General features: G+C 33.7%; 2 protein-coding genes across 2 annotated transcripts in view; both read left to right on the forward strand.

The window, feature by feature from the left end:
* LOC105340291 (uncharacterized) overlaps nucleotides 1-18,201 on the forward strand; it is a 754,579-nt gene that overhangs the window by 100,026 nt on the left and 636,352 nt on the right. The gene's annotated exons all lie outside the window — the stretch shown is intronic.
* Nucleotides 3,325-14,057, forward strand: LOC136270626 (serine/threonine-protein phosphatase 6 regulatory ankyrin repeat subunit B-like). The gene is made up of 2 exons (XM_066068878.1): nucleotides 3,325-3,409; nucleotides 10,211-14,057. Exons 1-2 carry the CDS (start codon nucleotides 3,325-3,327, stop codon nucleotides 13,777-13,779), a joined length of 3,654 nt encoding a protein of 1,217 aa, XP_065924950.1. The 3' UTR covers nucleotides 13,780-14,057.

Raw genomic sequence — 18,201 nt, forward strand, 5'->3', positions numbered from 1 at the left:
TGCTAAATTCCTTCTTAAAATCAAAGTTTGTGTTGTCTACGCCCTAAAATATTATTCCTTTTTGGCCGTCACAGTTCAATACTTAAGACATGCCATATAATTTATTTATCTTTACACGCCAAGTGGGACATTCATACACACGAATTTGTGTTTTAAAAAGTTATACGTCTTGGAAGTTGTATAGATGAATATCCATGCACTGTGACTTATTTTAAGGGTTAATGGGTTTTATTTTCAAAATGTGAACATTTACATAATTGACTTTAAAAAGTAAAGATATTAAAAACACTGACTGACATTTTTTGACATCTACAGAATAACATTTGAACCGTATTGTAAAACATTTTATTATACCGCACTTTGCTACTTTATTATACTGAAATTTCTACTGTATTTTAACTGATACTTAATCATATGAAAAACTATCAACATTGATGTAGATTTCATTGTAAAAAGAGCGGCCCCAAAGAGAAATTATATACAGCATAACACACTTTATTTTTTTGTACAAGTATTTATCATACTCTAATTCATTAAGGATTTCTAATGAACAACCACAATTTCAGCATCAATCGTATAATTATAAGCAAGATATAGAGCTCACAATTCTGCTAGGCTTGAGTCATATTTTGTTCACATGAGTTTATTACATTCAGCTTAAGATTTTTAACTTGGTATTTCCTACTCAGCATTTAAAATGAAGAAAAAGAATGGCCTCAGATGTGAGTGCAAACATAGAGTCGTGAACAAATCTCTGTATATTGCTATTAAATCGAAGCACTCAAATATGGTTAGTAAATGGAAATTGTAAACAATTAAAGAAAAGAAACATGCACTAGAACAACCAAAAAGCACAATTTATTTTTCAAAATGAATCATATATATGTATGTACCTACATTTTCCGTCAGCGATATTAAACTCTATTTAAACTGAATAAACTCGAGAAAATGCTGATCATCTCAACAAAACATATTGCATCTACCATTGCGCAAAAGATCATACCGAATTATCGAAGGAATGAATTGTATTTTAGTTCTTTTAATATATCACATTTTGCTTAATTTGAGCAGGTAAACAGTAACAAAATACAAGCGACAGTTCCCAGGTTACAAAGCATAAATAAAAATGAAATTCAAAACAAGCTAAAACCACCGTTATATGTGAAAACTGTCAACGCATTGCCATTTTTAGCTTTAATTTACTTCATTAAATCGGCATCAATGTATTTTGCATGTTTCAAAGATTCCCTTCGAACGCAAACTGTTGCACAACAAACAAATTCATCATTGTTAGATCGGCCCGTTTATCATCTGTCATCGCTGCTTGAAACCTCGTTTTAGAAGTATGGAATACGAGTCTTGGTAAAATGGGTTAGCAAAGCCGGGCCGGAGCAAAATAAAAGCCGGGGTAGATCGGCAATCATCGATTCCGAAATACGCATTGTTTTGTGGCAATATTTACAGCAAACACAAATATATTGTTCCATAAAATATCCTTGAAATTTTAAGGATATTGGCAGATTGATAACTGCCAATCTTTTGTTTTGGCCCGGCCCGGTTTTGCCTACCCATTTTACTAAGACTCATGGATACTGAACCCGTAGCTATAAACGGATTGAAACACGTCTTTCCTTTATTATAATTTTCGTCATAACTAGGATTTGAAACAGACTTAGCCTAGACGTTTTGCAATTTAAGTCTTCCTTTCCATAGGGATTATTTAATATGCTTGATTACATTGAATTTGAATTTGTAGTTCTTGTGAAGAAGATTTTTAAAAATGCACCCCCTTTTTTCTACTGTTTCGAGATTTTTTTCCGCTTTGAATGAGGATCGATCTTTTATATAAACTCTACCGTCATATTTATCGTTTATGGACAGATGCTCACTGTAAAGTATGTTTCCAGTGGTTTTACAATAAGTTATAATTATCTTACTGTTTCATGTAAAATGCACTCGAACCAGGTCATTTCCTAAACTATCGGTGACTTTCAGATCAAAACTCGTGTTAACATTAAGTGCTCGATCCAGTGAGAAATAACAGTAAATAGATACTAAGTAGTAAATGAAGCATGTCGTTAGAAACGAATAATGATTTTGAAATATAGTGTTTAAACACGAAAATTTAAAGGAAAAATACAAATCAGGAGCAGAGTAAACACGGATATCTACAAAAGTTTGAGGTAGGAACAGGTGCCATGAAGGAGTGAGTCTCCTCTGCTGACTGGTCACATCCGCCTCGTGCACTTTGTCGTAATCGGGAAAACGCACAGGACGAAAAACCACCTTTAAGCAAGTCCTTAAAGGTGGCTTAAAGGTGACTTAAAGGAGCTTAAAGGCTATACGACCTTTAAGCCGCCTTTAAGTCACCTTTAAGCAAGTGCTTATAGGTCCTTAATGTCCAAACTTCTTTAAGCCACCTTTAAGCCACCTTTTAGCATCTTTAAGTGGCATTTACGCTCTCTTTACACTGCCTTTACACTGTCTTTAAGTGGCCTTTAAGTCAATATTGATCAAGCTGAACAATAAACACATATATTAAATGCAAAGCTCTTTAATAGAGATGGAAGGGGGTAATCCGAGTGATAATATAATTTCCAAGGAAGGGGGGGGGGGTGTTCCAGGCGGTTTTAATCGTCGCTCCATTAAACACAAATCGCTATCATCAGCACCGCTCCGATGGACACAGATTGCCGTTATAAAATTCTTTATAATTTTTGGGGGGTTTCAAAATTATTGTAGGGATGAGCGCAGTCTCTGTATCTTAATATGTGCATAAAACTTATTAAAGTATGTTTGTTTCCTATTATGAATTAATCGGTGAAAAAAATCTCTCTCTCTCTCTCTCTCTCTCTCTCTCTCTCTCTCAGTTCATCCGGTTATTAAACAAAATAAAGATAACTAGAGACGAGCTCGTTGCAAGCAACGATTAGGTTTTCCGTCTTAACTGCATCATACTAGTGACGTATTACAAAAAATTGAAAGCTGACCATAGTACAATATAAGATGTGTAAAATGAGAAACTGAGAAACAAAGTATTATATTTCTGTGACCGCGTAGATTTTACGGTGATAGAGAATCCGTCTGGATCTGCATCGGTCGTGTGCAGTACGAACCGGGTTAGGGAATGTTGGCGTAAAGTGTATAAGGTAAAATGTTGGGGCCCGCTGTGGGCTGTAAGCTAAAACGAAGGGTAGGTTTGCCGTTTTCCCGAAGGTCCACCAGTATACAGTTCCAGAGAAATAAACAGGCAATTAATGCAGGATTCCACATTATTGGACGAGACTCAACGATGGCAACATCATAACAATTTAACAGACAGACATGTTGCAAACAAGTGGGATATGGCCAGAAGTGGCCTCCGGACTCAAGACTCTCGGAGAGTCGGACGTGGCCGGGGCTGGCCGCCGTATTCCAGACTGCGCATTGACAATTGTACATAACTATTTATAAGAATCTTAACAATGAGTATAAATTGCAATTGACATGTAATGATATAAGTAAGCTGAGTGACAGGTTCACAGATATAAAATAATTAAATAAACTCAAAGCGTCTTTGATGTCCAAGAAATAAAAATCTGATAATTGCACAATGTTGTTTTCAGAGATTAACAGTCCTTGAGACATGACACTCTGTCTCTTTGAAATCCCATATAAAGTCTGAAAAGTGTCAATCACTAAATAAAAAAAGTAACTATGTAAGAAATAAACTGTGAGAAAAAATTACGAAACAGATGTTGAATTTTACAAGTAAAGTAAAAAAAAAAAATTTTAATTGAACAGTGCATTTTGCACGATGATACTACATGTTTATAAGCAAATACAGATCTTAACACGTTGTCTCTAGTTTGATTCGCCGCATTTTATTCACAGAGTGGGACTGTGTTTATGCCCGGTACGAAGGTAAAAAGACCATTGGCAAACGTTTTACACGCATTTTTATCGAACGCAAGCGCCAATGAATCTCTTAGTATATATGCGGAGATCCTGGAAATTTTACAAGGGGTTTTGAAGAATAATTTTCTATTTTGAGGAGGGGGAACATGCGCGGATCAGAAAATTTTTCCGTGGTGGGGGTTGAAAAGTCAGACGGTTATTTGAGTTTGCCAAGGGATGTCCGAGGCATATTTGGTAAGTTTATAATGTACACGTAATTGAAAGAAATTTCGCTGGGACGGGGGGGGGGGGGGGGGGGTCTGGAACCCTTCCCCTTCTAGATCCGCGCACGGAGAAGACCGATGCCGGTAATTTTACTGTAATTTTAACCATTTTTATTTAATCATTCATGTTAATAATTATCAGAAAACCAATATTATCTTTCAAAGCAGTTTAAACTTAAAACTTAAGATACGAACCATTTAGTCTCGGTGAGTATTGCGTCCGCGTACGAAAATAATGGCAATTTTCAAGAAATTCGGATGGACGATCTGTGTCCTAGGTCGTCCATCCGATTCTTTTTCTGACTAAAAGCTACAGACCCGCAGTAAGAGATTGTCAAACTTTTATTGATTGTCAATTTGTTTGTCTCAAAGAATCATTTTTTAAATCAATAAAGTTTTACCTTTAAAAAAAAGAAAGAAATCGGGCACAATTTTCAATGCTAGCATTTTACAATTTTATGGTCTAATAAAATTTCAAGAAACAACTCTTCATTGCTTTATCCGAAATATCGCATGAAAAAAATTTACATCGCATTTTTTAAATTACAAAAGGATATTCAAAATGAAATTGGATTAACCGCTAACAAACAGGCATAAAGAGAGACTGAAAACCAATTTCTTCTCTTTTTTTTTTTACATCAAAAGAAATTCAAAAATAAATCAAAATATATTTTTTCTTTGTATGCGTTAATGAAAATGTAGATCAGCAAGGGGTTCTTTTTCGTGCAAGCACCTACTTAATAGATTGTTACACGGGTCTACAACGATGACAAATATTGAAAAGGCAGTATTGTGGGTGAAGGATGAATGTGTAGTTTGTTTTTTAAGTTTATTTTTGATACATGTAATTATATTTATCTGGATCGGTTATGTTTGTTAGTTTGTTTTGTTTATTAAAGAGGGGAATAAAGAAATGAGTAATTTCCAAGCACGTAGCATCGTTTTTGAAAGGGGGGGGGGCAAACTCATCCAACAAATCTTGACAAGCAAAAAAAGAATTTTTTTTTTGAATTTTCCAAAATTTTCAAAATTCACTCATAATTTCATGATTTTCATACCATTTTTTTTACATGCTTCCAAAATGGGGGGGGGGGTGGGGCAACTCCATGATAATTCAAATTTTTTATGTAAATTTTATAAAAATAGTTGCTTCGAGAAAAAGTGGGGAGAGGGCATCTTTATGTCATATAACATGTGAAACTGATTCCATTCCACCCACAAGCTTGAAATAATGAAATAATTTTAATGAAAACAATGTAAATAGACGTCATAAATCCCATATCTAACGACATATTACCACTTGATTATGTGCGTCTTTTTAAAGAATTTATAAACAGCGGCAAATTCTAAAATGTATTTTTAAAAGTAATGTTAGCTGCAAGTCTGTAGACCTTGTATGTAAAGATTCGGATGGTAGTCAATTTTTCCGGGATACAGACCGAGCGGTACATATATGCAGCTAAGGTAACTAAGAATGATTCCAATAAAATATTTTGTTGAGTAATGCAAGCTTTTAAGAAAGCAATACTTATATTTGTTTAAAATATAACACTTAAATACTTCGTCTTACATTCGCTATTTGTAGAACAAGCAGAACCAGTATCAGTCTGACCGGCCTCACCATATACATTGTTGTATATTATTGTCCTAGCATTGCATTGCTCTGCATGTACACAATTTCTTTTAAAAATTAAACACTTAAAGTGTTCATCTATATGGCTACACATAACGTACACACGTGATTCAAAATAACCCAGACGGAAAACGGTAAAGAATTCAGTCATTGAGTCTACGTTTTATAGAACTTGTAAGAAAACACATTGCGGGTCTGAATGTTTGTTGATATGTAAATCTATCAATATACAGTTTGTTGATTATTTTCGATTGCTGAGGCTATAGCGTATTTGATGAACATTGAACAACATTTTTTCACTGCCACTTTTTTCCATGGAAGATAGCGAATACAAGTATAAAGCATTTATAACATTTATTTAATTACCTCTTTAGAATTGTGTATGGAATAAATAATTTATAAGTTGCTGCTGAAGGTTGTTTGGTGTTTTCTTTTGTAGATGTTTTGCAAGTAAAAAAACCTGAAACTCGGGGCAAGTCATAATTAATATCCCTAATAACCGTAACTTAAAACTAGCGGCTTTGGATGCAAATATTATCGTATACGAATATTAAGTTCACTTTTTAAAATCATCTCCACGATGATAATTATATTATATCCATCGCAAATCAGTATTTTTTTTTTTTTTTTTTGCTTTAAAAGAATTGTTCTATCGGGAGCAATCCCGCGTTCGTTTAAATTGCCAGCGTACATCTGTCATGTCAGTAATACACATTGTGCTTTATATGACGGCCGTGTATACGTATTGTAGAAAAGTTGAGTTTGATTACCATGCATTGGAACCATTTTATTAACACATCTCCCAGTACTGAAACATTACAATTCAAAATGTCTCTGTTACACAAACACAGTGGGGTGTTAATCGTGTACGTCCAGCTCTACAAGCACATGCACTGTCGTCTTAGCGACGGCCTGAATACAGCTAGCGACTCTCCTATCGATCGGTTACCTGAGTCTCGTAATGCATCTAAATATAGACAGGGGCACAGTTATGAAACAAACAACAAAAATAAGGTCAAAGAGGTTTATCTATATGAAATGAAAATGTACATATGTATAAAAACATTTGGGAATTTTATGTGGAATTATTTTTGCGCGCTACATGTATCAGTTAGTGCATTACAAGAAGCCCTTTCATAACCTCATAAACGTGCGCACCCCCACAAAAAATGGACCAAACTGACAACAATTGTTTCTGCAAATACTGACTATAAATTACGAAAACATTAAATTGAATACTATAGAAGGATTCAAAATTATTTTCTTTACAACTTTGCTTCAATAATGCATTAGAAATGTTTTTTCCTTTTTAAGTTATTGACAAGAAACTTTGGACGCCTCTAACTCCCTAATTATAAGGGCCAGCCCCTTTTTCGGTATACCGAATGAAAGGTCTGGGTAAGACCAAGAACTTTTAAAATACATGTTATAACAAATTTTTATCAGGTAGAAAACTAACACGGAAAATACGCGAATTTTTTTGATTTTTTTTCTTACCTTTGTTTCAACATCTATACCACCCCTTTTGTTTGCATTTAAATAATAAAAAAAATATATCTCGCACATATTCAATGTATAAGCTTCCAAACCAGCCCATCTTTGAGACTCTGCCAGTCATCGTTAAAGCTAAACCCCCTGGACAAAAGAAGTTGTAAAATTTTACTAAAAGGGGAATAACTCAAAATCGGATAGGGATTTTCCTCAACTAAAATATGCAACGACAACATTACGCGGCATGTTATCAGTCCTGAAAATTTCAAAACAATCGGTGAACAAACGAGCGAGATATTAAGGATCAAAGTTGGCGTCTAGAAGAAAAAAAAAATAATAAGAAATTTGAAAATTTTTCAGAATAATAGTAAGGTTTTCCGCTGAGAGCGGAACACCTTAATGAACCAAAAATGCATGATTTAATTTGTTAATCGGTTTAAGGTTTGTATTTTTTTTTTTCAATTTTCATTATTTCTAACTCTAGATCTGCTAGATACATGTTAAAGATGAAAAGACTCTCAACTGCCTTTGTTATATCGGGCAGGATATTACTGCTTTGTTTGTCTAGTTTTCTTCGTTTGTGTATATCTAATTAGAGTCTATTGTTTGTACAACTTAAAAAAAAACCCTGGAACTAACACAGAATATACAAGATATACACAACAGTTGTGTCGTGTGCCCAGGTGCATGTTTGTGTATATCTAATTAAAGTCTATTGGTTGTCCAACTTAAGAAAACCCCTGGAACTAACACAGAATATACAAGATATACACAACAGGTGTGTCATGTGCCCAGGTGCACGTCAGGGTTTCTAAAGGCGTTGAATTTTAGTATGTACGAGTATACGATAAGTCTAGTGAATAAAAGTTAATTTACATTTGTAATTCATTTTCAAAGTATTATTTCCTAGCTCTGGGTTTCAAAGATGTTACGTCTACAAATTAACGATACATGTATGTAAGAGTAAAATCTTGAGGCTAATTAATTAATGTACCGGTGATCATAAATAGGGTTTGATTATTTAGATATATGTATAAGGGTAAAAATGTCAAATTTACCCGGCCTGGCACATCATACAATTGTATGTACAAGTCATTTGCAATTGCCTCATGCAGTAAATACGTCACCGGTAATTGGTAATTTTGTTTGTTATAGAATTGATAGTTTATAAATCATGTACATACAATTACATGTAAATATTTAAACATATTGGAACGGCGCCGCGATCATGAAAACCTGGAAATTGCGGGAAATTGAACAAATACCCTAATAGTATCAATGCATTTAATAAAAGAAATGATTTCATTTTCTTTCTTACATTTTTATAGCTATAAATAAGATGAACGTATATCTACTCGGTTTAAATTTATTAACTACATGTCAGAAAGCCTACCATAGTGAACCTAACGGTTTCCATTTAGGTATAATATATTTTTGTTCACTGAAGACCAAGTTCCGTATTTCATTCTAAATACATGCATGCATGTAATTTATAAATTAGATATAATTGATTGTTACAAACTGAATGGTTTGTCAAAATCTTTTCAAGTAAACACATTCAATACAGTGATTCAATATCCACTGATATATAAGATATAAAAACGCTTACATATATGTAAGTTCCCGTGGCGCGGAGGATGTGTGGTGATGCTAGTAAACTAAGGGTCCCGGGTTCAATTCTCGCCGTGGCCGGTTTTTTTTGTGTTTTTTTTTTTCATTTTTCTTTCTAGAACAAAAACCGTTTTAATACCTTTTCTTTCATAAAGTTAATACATTTTGTTGGAAATTAAGCACAACATTAAATTAATTTTTTTTAATGGCTTAAAGGTGGCTTAAAGGTAGCTTAAAGGTGGCTTAAAGGTGGCTTAAAGAAGTTTGGACATTAAGAACCTATAAGTTGTCCTTAAAGGTGGCTTAAAGGTGACTTAAAGATAGTCTTTAAGCTGCCTTTAAGCCATCTTTACGCTTTCTGTAAGCCACCTTTAAGCAATACATATAGCTTAAAGGTAGCTTAAAGGTGGCTTAAAGGTCGTCTTTAAGCTACCTTTAAACACCTTTAAGCTATCTTTAAGGAGGACTTAAAGATGGTCATTCATCCTGTGACGGAAAATATGTAGACAATTTGATGAATAATAATGGCCTAACAATAAGTACGAAAAACGTCAGTCAGAGCTTAACTTACAAAAAAGAAAAATACACAATAAAGAAGAAATATTTTGAAAAAGAAAACATTCTGCTTTTAACCCACTACTCGATATAAATGGCTATCAATGTCAAATTAATCCTAATGAATTGATCTATAAAAAGTTACAAAACCAAAATGAAATCTTATTATGAAACATTTTTTTTATTTGACCAGAGGTAATTAAGTAAATCGACAAAAGCTTTATTCGGCCAAAAACCCACTTTAGAGACATGCAATAACAAAACTATAATGATTTTTTTTTTCACATCTAGGTTGCAATACTGTAGCCATCGCTATATAGATTCAGTTGCAGAAAAAGTCCTTGACATTTAGATTAAAAAATATATTTTTAGGTTTGAAATGCATAAAGTTGATGTATTGTTGAGACAAAGCGTCAGGTTGAACTTTCAATATACCTCCGATCATGGTCCTTTGATGTCGTTAATACATACTCTTATCCTATGTCATTCGTCAAAAGTGTAAACGTTTCAAAATCGTCACAAAGCAGTAGGCATTCATAATGCACGGGCATTGGTTTTGCTGTTGTGACTTTAAAGCTGTAATTTTTTTTCTTCAAGTTGTATAATATTTTATTAAATTACGGCTTTTAAATGTCTAATTTAATTAAAATCATTAATATTGTACCAAAAGGTTAAACGATTAAATATTATGATGAAATGATATTAATCTTCTTGTCAAATGCTTAAAAAAATATAATACAGAATAACTTTTATCTTTCAGAGTCACCACTTGACAAGGCTATATTTCAGCAGTGGCAGGAAGACAACAGCCAATTTGTTTCAACAAGAGCTTGTAAAGAAGTAGAAAAACGTATCGAAAGTCAGAATCTGGTGATCGTGATCGGTAACTCTGGGTCAGGAAAGTCAGCCATTATACAACATATAGCGTTGAGGTATAGGGTCAAAGGCTGGACAGTGAAACCAGTATATAACGTGAAGGAAATCACTGCTACATATTCCTCAGTAGATGTATTACAAAGCAAAATCCTTTTTGTATTCAATGATCCTATTGGCAACGAATCCTTCGACGAAATAGCATATAATTCATGGAAGGAACAAGATGAAAGGTTGAAAGCTTGTTTGAGATATAACAAGATGTTGCTCTCAAGTAGAAAATATATTCTGCTTGATAATAGGGTTAAAGGAATGTTAAACGATAAATCATGCAGCATTGATCTTAGTGATGACAAACATAAACTGAATAATGGAGAAAAAGAAACCATTTTAAGGAGTTACGCATCAAACAGTGGTCTTTTAAAAGACGATATTAGTGGAATTTTGACGACTGAGGAGTATTTTCCGTTATTATGCAAACTTTATTTTAGCGACAGAAATAACCAGACAATAGGACCGCGATTTTTTAAAGAACCTTTTAACGTATGTCAGGAACAAATAAGAAATTTCAGAAATGACTCCAAAAAGGAATCCAAAAACAAATACTGTGCTCTTGTTCTTCTTGTTCTGTGTAACAATCAGCTTTGTGTTGAGGATATACAAGAAAAGGATTGCTTACAGGAAAAATTTAAACTTGCTTTGAAACTCTGTGAAATGACAAACACAGCATCTCATACTATTGGTGACGCTCTAAAGACTCTAGAGGGATTTTTTGTGAAGAAGATTGACGACACGTATCATTTTTATCACGATTTTGTAATGGAAGTTACCACCTATGTGTTTGGAACAGACTATCCGAGAGAAACAATACAGTATGCAGATATTGGTTTCCTTAGACGACGTGTAAACTTAAAAAGCAGTAACGGCAATGGAAAAGAAGTTGATATATTTACCATATATTTAAATGATAAACATGTTAGCGATCTAGCGGATAGACTTTTTAATGATGTATTTGGAGATCGTCTATTGGATGTTGTTCTCAATCCATGTGTGAGGAATGAGAAGGTGGCTAAATGTTTCATACAAAAATTAAAAGATAACCCCGAAAAACTGCACAACTTACTTGCCAAAAAACAGCTTCAGGAAAAATTTAGAAAGGAAGAAAAAAATCAAGAATTAAAACAATCATTTGGTTCCAAACTTGAGTTTCTGTATGCAGTAGATAAAGTGCAAATTCTTAGTGCTATCATAGTATTTTGTCATACAAATGTATCAAAACATTGTTTAGAAACTCTACAGCGAATGCAAAATTCTCTTAAAGATACTTCTCTTTTTTCTGCGGTATGTTGCAATGGTTCGATGGATTTGTTCAATGTCTTTCCAAAAGAACAAATTAAATGGTTTTTGGAGAAAAAGTGGGGGGAATTATATCCTATTCACATTGCTTCCCTGTTTCATAATCATGAAATATTACGGACGCTGATTCAGGTGAAGAATAATGTGAATTTGAGAATCGGTACGCAAGAAGGATGTACTCCCTTGATGTTGGCAGTTTACAATACGGACACAAGCGAACAAAAAAATAAGGAAACTAAAAAACAGCCAATTGATATCACTGTTGAACTTTTACTGACTCATGGAGCTGACATTAATTTCTGTGTTCCATTTTGGGGGAGTCCTCTCCATATAGCAAGTGGTAGAGGAAACAACCACACTGTAGAACTTTTATTAGATAAAGGAGCAGATACCAATTCATGTGACACAAACAAAGAAACTCCTCTACATAAAGCCAGTGAATGTGGACATGATAGCTCTGTGCAGTTTTTATTAGATAAAGGAGCAGATATTAATTCCTGTGACCTATACAAAGAAACTCCTCTACATAAAGCAAGTAAAAAGGGACATGAAAGCACTGTGCAACTTTTATTAGATAAAGGAGCAGATATTAATTCATGTGACAAACACAAAGAAACTCCTCTGCATAAAGCCAGTGAATGTGGACATGAAAGCACTGTGCAACTTTTATTAGATAAAGGAGCAGATATTAATTCATGTGACAAACACAAAGAAACTCCTCTGCATAAAGCCAGTGAATGGGAACGTGAAAGCACTGTGCAGTTTTTATTAGATAAGGGAGCAGATATTAATTCATGTGACACAAACAGAGAAACTCCTCTACATAAAGCAAGTAAAATGGGACATGAAAGCACTGTGCAACTTTTATTAGATAAAGGAGCAGATATTAATTCATGTGACAAACACAAAAAAACTCCTCTGCATAAAGCCAGTGAATGTGGACATGAAAGCACTGTGCAACTTTTATTAGATAAAGGAGCAGATATTAATTCATGTGACAAACACAAAAAAACTCCTCTACATAAAGCCAGTGAATGGGGACATGATAGAATGGTACAACTTTTATTAGATAAAGGAGCAGATATCAACTCATGTGACACATACAATGAAACTCCTCTACATAAAGCCAGTGAATGTGGCCATAGGAGCACTGTGCAACTTTTATTAGATAACGGAGCAAATATTCATTCATGTAACACATACAAAGAAACTCCTCTACATAAAGCCAGTGAATGGGTACATAACAAAACTGTACCATTTTTTTTTTATAAAGGAGCATATATTACCTCATGTGACACAAACAAAGAAACGCCCATACACAAAGCCAGTAAACATGGAGATGATAGTATTGTACAACTTTTATTAGAAAAGGGAGCGATAATTAATTCATGTGACACAAACAAAGAAACTCCTCTACATAAAGCAAGTAAAAAGGGACACGAAAGCATTGTACAGTTTTTATTAGAAAAAGGAGCATATATTAATTCATGTGACACAAACAAAGAAACTCCTCTACATAAAGCAAGTAAAAAGGGACACGAAAGCATTGTGCAGTTTTTATTAGAAAAAGGAGCATATATTAATTCATGTAACACAAACAAAGAAACTCCTCTACATAAAGCCAGTGAATTTGGCCATAGGAGCACTGTGCAATTTTTATTAGATAAAGGAGCAGATATTAATTCATGTGACAAAAACAAAAAAACTCCTTTACATAAAGCCAGTGAATGTGGACATGATAGCTCTGTGCAACTTTTATTAGATAATGGAGCAGATTTTAATTCATGTGACAAAAACAAAGAAACTCCTCTGCATAAACCAAGTGAATTTGGTTACGAAAGAATTGTACATCTTTTAGTCTATAAAGGAGCAGATATTAATTCACGTGACAAACACAAAAAAACTCCTCTACATAAAGCCAGTGAATATGGCCATAGGAGCACTGTGCAATTTTTATTAGATAATGGAGCAGATTTTAATTCACGTGACACAAACAAAGAAACTCCTCTACATAAAGCAAGTCAATTTTGCCATTGGAGCACTGTGCAACTTTTATTAGATAAAGGAGCAAATATTAATTCATGTGACACAAACAAATAAACTCCACTACATAAAGCCAGTGAATGGGGACGTAAAAGCACTGTACATCTTTTATTAGATAAAGGAGCAGATATTAATTCATGTAACACAAACAATGAAACTTCTCTACACAAAGCCAGTGAATGTGGCCATAGGAGCACTGTGCAACTTTTATTAGATAATGGAGCAGATATTAATTCATGTGACAATAACAAAGAAACTCCTCTGCATAAAGCCAGTGAATGGGGACATGATAGCACTGTACAACTTTTATTAGAAAAGGGAGCAGATATTAATTCAGATGACACAAACAAGGAAACTCCTCTACATAAAGCAACTGGACCGAGGCATGATACAATTAAAAAGTTGTTTCATAAATATCGTCTGCACATAGCCACTAAATGGGGTTATAATAGAATTGTACAACATTTATTAGATAAAGGAGCAAATATTAATTCATGTAACACAAACAATGAAACAATGAAACTCCTCTACACAAAGCCAGTGAATGTGGCGATAGGAGCACTGTGCAACTTTTATTAGATAATGGAGCAGATATTAATTTATGTGACATAAACAAAGAAACTCCTCTACATAAAGCCAGTAAAACGGGATAAAAAGGCAATGTACAACTTTTATTAGAAAAAGGAGCAGATGTTAATTCATGTGACACAAACAAAGAAACTCCTCTACATAAAGCAAGTATACTGCAAAATAAAAGCACTTTAAAACTTCTATTAGATAAAGGAGCAGATATATATTTATGTGATAAAAACAAAGAAACTCCTCTTCATAAAGTGAATGGGGACGTGAAAGCACTGTACATCTTTTATTAGATAAAGGAGCAAATATTAATTCATGTGACACAAACAAATAAACTCCACTACATAAAGCCAGTGAATGGGGACGTAAAAGCACTGTACAACTTTTATTAGCTAATGGAGCAGATATTAATTCACGTGACACAAACAAAGAAACTCCTCTATATAAAGCCAGTGAATGGGGACGTGAAAGCACTGTACATCTTTTATTAGATAAAGGAGCAGATATTAATTCATATGACAACTACAAAGAAACCCCTTTACAAAAAGCAATTAGAACGGGACATGAAATCACTGTACAACTTTTATTAGACAAAGGAGCAGATATTAATTCATGTGACACAAAGTAACTCCTCTACATAAAGCCAGTGAATGGGGTCATGAAAGAATTGTACAACTTTCATTAGATATAGGAGCAGATATTAATTCATGTGACACAAGCATAGAAACTCCTCTATATAAAGCCAGTGAATGCTGACTTTGAAGCATTATTCAATTTTTATTAGACAAAGGAGCAGATATTAATGTTTATGACAATGAGAAACAAACTCCATTACATATCGCCGGTTATTGGGGAAATGATAGCATTATGCAACTTTGAATAAGTCAAGGAGCCGACGTAAGTTTACGTGATAACGACGGAAAAACTCCTTGGATCAAGAACAAAAAGAAAATACATATTACCAAATTCTTGATATTAAGTAAAGCAGCAAACCTTAAGTCATGTGTTGAAAAAAAAACCCACAATGCTTTTAGAAATAGCCAGTGGATACAAAAGCAGTAACAACTTTTATTTGGTAAAGGAGTCAACTTTTATTGATGTATTTAGGAGAGATAAGCTTCACTTTATAAAGCCAGGGAAAAGGAACGCGATAGTATATTGTGAAGTTTTCACAAGTCAAAACGCAGACATTTATTTAAGTGATCAATACAAAGGAACTTCTATTTATAAAGCCAGTAACCAGAAACCTAAAACAATTGCTTTTCAATTTTTACTGAGTAAGGTAGCAAACGTAAATTTCAGTAATTTATTCCAAGAAACTTATCTGCATAAAGTCGAACAAAAAAGGCATGGTGGCACTGTTCTAATTTTGCAAAGTGTTCTAATTGTACAGAGTTATTCAGCATACATCTATTAATGTGATCCATTTTATCCAGCATTATAAAGCTATATTTCTCCAGTTGTTTTAGACCAAAGCTTAAAAATACATTTATATTAAAAAATCATTCACCGCTATAAGTATTGGAAATTGAATGATTTGTACAATCAAAATTCTAATGAACAACGTTACAGAATGACGTGTGTGTCGGGAATATTAAATCATGAAATCAAACGCGGACATTGTCTGAGTAAACATTAACTTTTATATAATTCAGTTTTTATTAAATTAGATTTTGTATGAATTACTTTTGCAAAGAGTAATATTTTATCTAGTTTATACCCAACTGTAGAGCTTATTTCATTGTACCCACTATTTTAGTATTTTGATAGATGTCATATTGAGATTATTAAAATTCCACTCACTATTTAAATATTATGATGAATTTTTGATTGTGTTGTATTTCAACTGTACACAGTTTTTGCACTATTTGTGCTTGATGGCAAGAATGTTTAGGAAGTTTACATGGCACAAATTGAACTCTGCTATGGCCGAGCTAATAAATTATGGTGAGTTTTTAATACCCTTTCTGGATTTTTGTTCGTAGACCAAACCAAATGTTGACAGCGTTTTGGGGAAGCGTTTTATAGTAATTGACCTGGTATATGAGCCACATATTATTTGTTATTCGGTTATTTCAGTACATCTGAAATCGGACAAACATAAATTAGCTAAGGTGTAGCAGTATGTAAATTTTATCGCTGAACCGTCTGACCGGTCAGCATCAAATTAGACCATGATTTGAATTAACAATCGTTTGTTGGTCTTTTTGTTGATATAAAATAAACTATATAGAATATATATGCTTATTTTACTCGTCTCTTTAAGTAAGGAAGTTTGGGTAGAAAACAAACTAACATCTTATATTCCTTCAATATTTTTACTAGTATATGTTTTGTTTATCATTAAGCAAAATATTTTGATTTTTGAATTTTTGTATTTCAATATAGACAAAGCTCTTTTTCTTAGGAGATAAATGTACTCCAAAATGGCCACGACCATTCCGCCCCCTTAAATACCATGTAGCAATGCATTTTGAAAATAATTCAAGAACGAATCTCAGACCGAATCTACGCATTTTTATTTGTTAAAGTGTGTTACATGTATAAATATAATATTTGAAAGTAAAAATATTTCCTTCCAACCATCCACGTTTTTTTCCAAAGTGCGCTTATATCGACGACATCCACTTGCTTTGATTTTTAAGTGCATTCTTTTGATCCCACAGGTAACGCAATTTGATTTTTTGTTCATTGTAACAGATCATTGTGTTTTTATTGTTATTTCTTTGTAGCTCGTAGATTTGAAAACTCGTACGTGTTTACGACAGTTTGATATTTTTTTAAAGCGTGTTGTTTTTAAGTTTGTAAACTAACATGGACTAAAGAAGAAATAAACATTTTTACAATGTTTTTCTTTTGCAAATAGTGAGACTAAGTGCAATCTGATTAAAATCAGCTGTTCTGATACGCTACCGCTCTCGAACATCTGAAACAACCCGCTTAGAGGTCACGTCCGAACGACCTTTCGATAAGCCAATCAAATCGTGGCTAGCAGAACTCTGCCAGCAGATGATTTCCCATAAATCTGTGCGGTTATATTTACATTTATCCAAGATGGCTGCTCCATCTAAAGAGACACAAACTCCTCTAAAAAAAACCATTCATGTCCAATACATATTTCTTTTTCGATATCGTCATCACTGCGATGTATACAATATTGATACGATATTGATTTAACATTGTCAACATTGCCGATATTTCTTTGCCGTTAACATCGTCGACATTGTCGCCATCGCAACGTTGACGATGGTGAACCGATATCGAATTTACATCGTTAACATTGCCGATATTTCTTTGCCGTTTACATAGTCAACATTGTCGACATCGCAACGTTGACGATGTTGAACCGATATCAAGTCTACATCGTCAACATTGCCAATATTTCTTTGCAGTTAACATCGTTGACATTGTCGACATCGCAATGTCGACGATGTTGAACCAATATTGAATTAACATTGTCTACATCGCAAGTAGAAATATACAAAGTAAGACATATAGAATATCACTATGTTGGTCATCATTGCGATATTGACAATGTCGACGATGTAAACAGGATATAAGAGGTACGATGTAGACACGATGTTGACTCGATGTCGATCAACATTACGATGTCGACTATGTAAACAGGAAAGAAGACACACGATGTAGACACGATGTCAACGATGTAAACAGGATATAAGAGATAATGTAGATACGATGTTGACTCCATGTCATTCAATATTGCAATGTCGACTCGATGTTAATCACTATTGCGATATCGACAATGTCGACGATGTAAACAGGATATAAGAGGTACGATGTAGACCCGATGTTAACTCGATGTCGATCAACATGCGATGTCAACTCGATGTTGGTTAATATTGCAATATCGTCAAAGTCGACGATGTAAACATGATATAC

The sequence above is a fragment of the Magallana gigas genome, chromosome 8 (genome assembly GCF_963853765.1).
Source record: "Magallana gigas chromosome 8, xbMagGiga1.1, whole genome shotgun sequence".
NCBI lineage: Eukaryota > Metazoa > Mollusca > Bivalvia > Ostreida > Ostreidae > Magallana > Magallana gigas.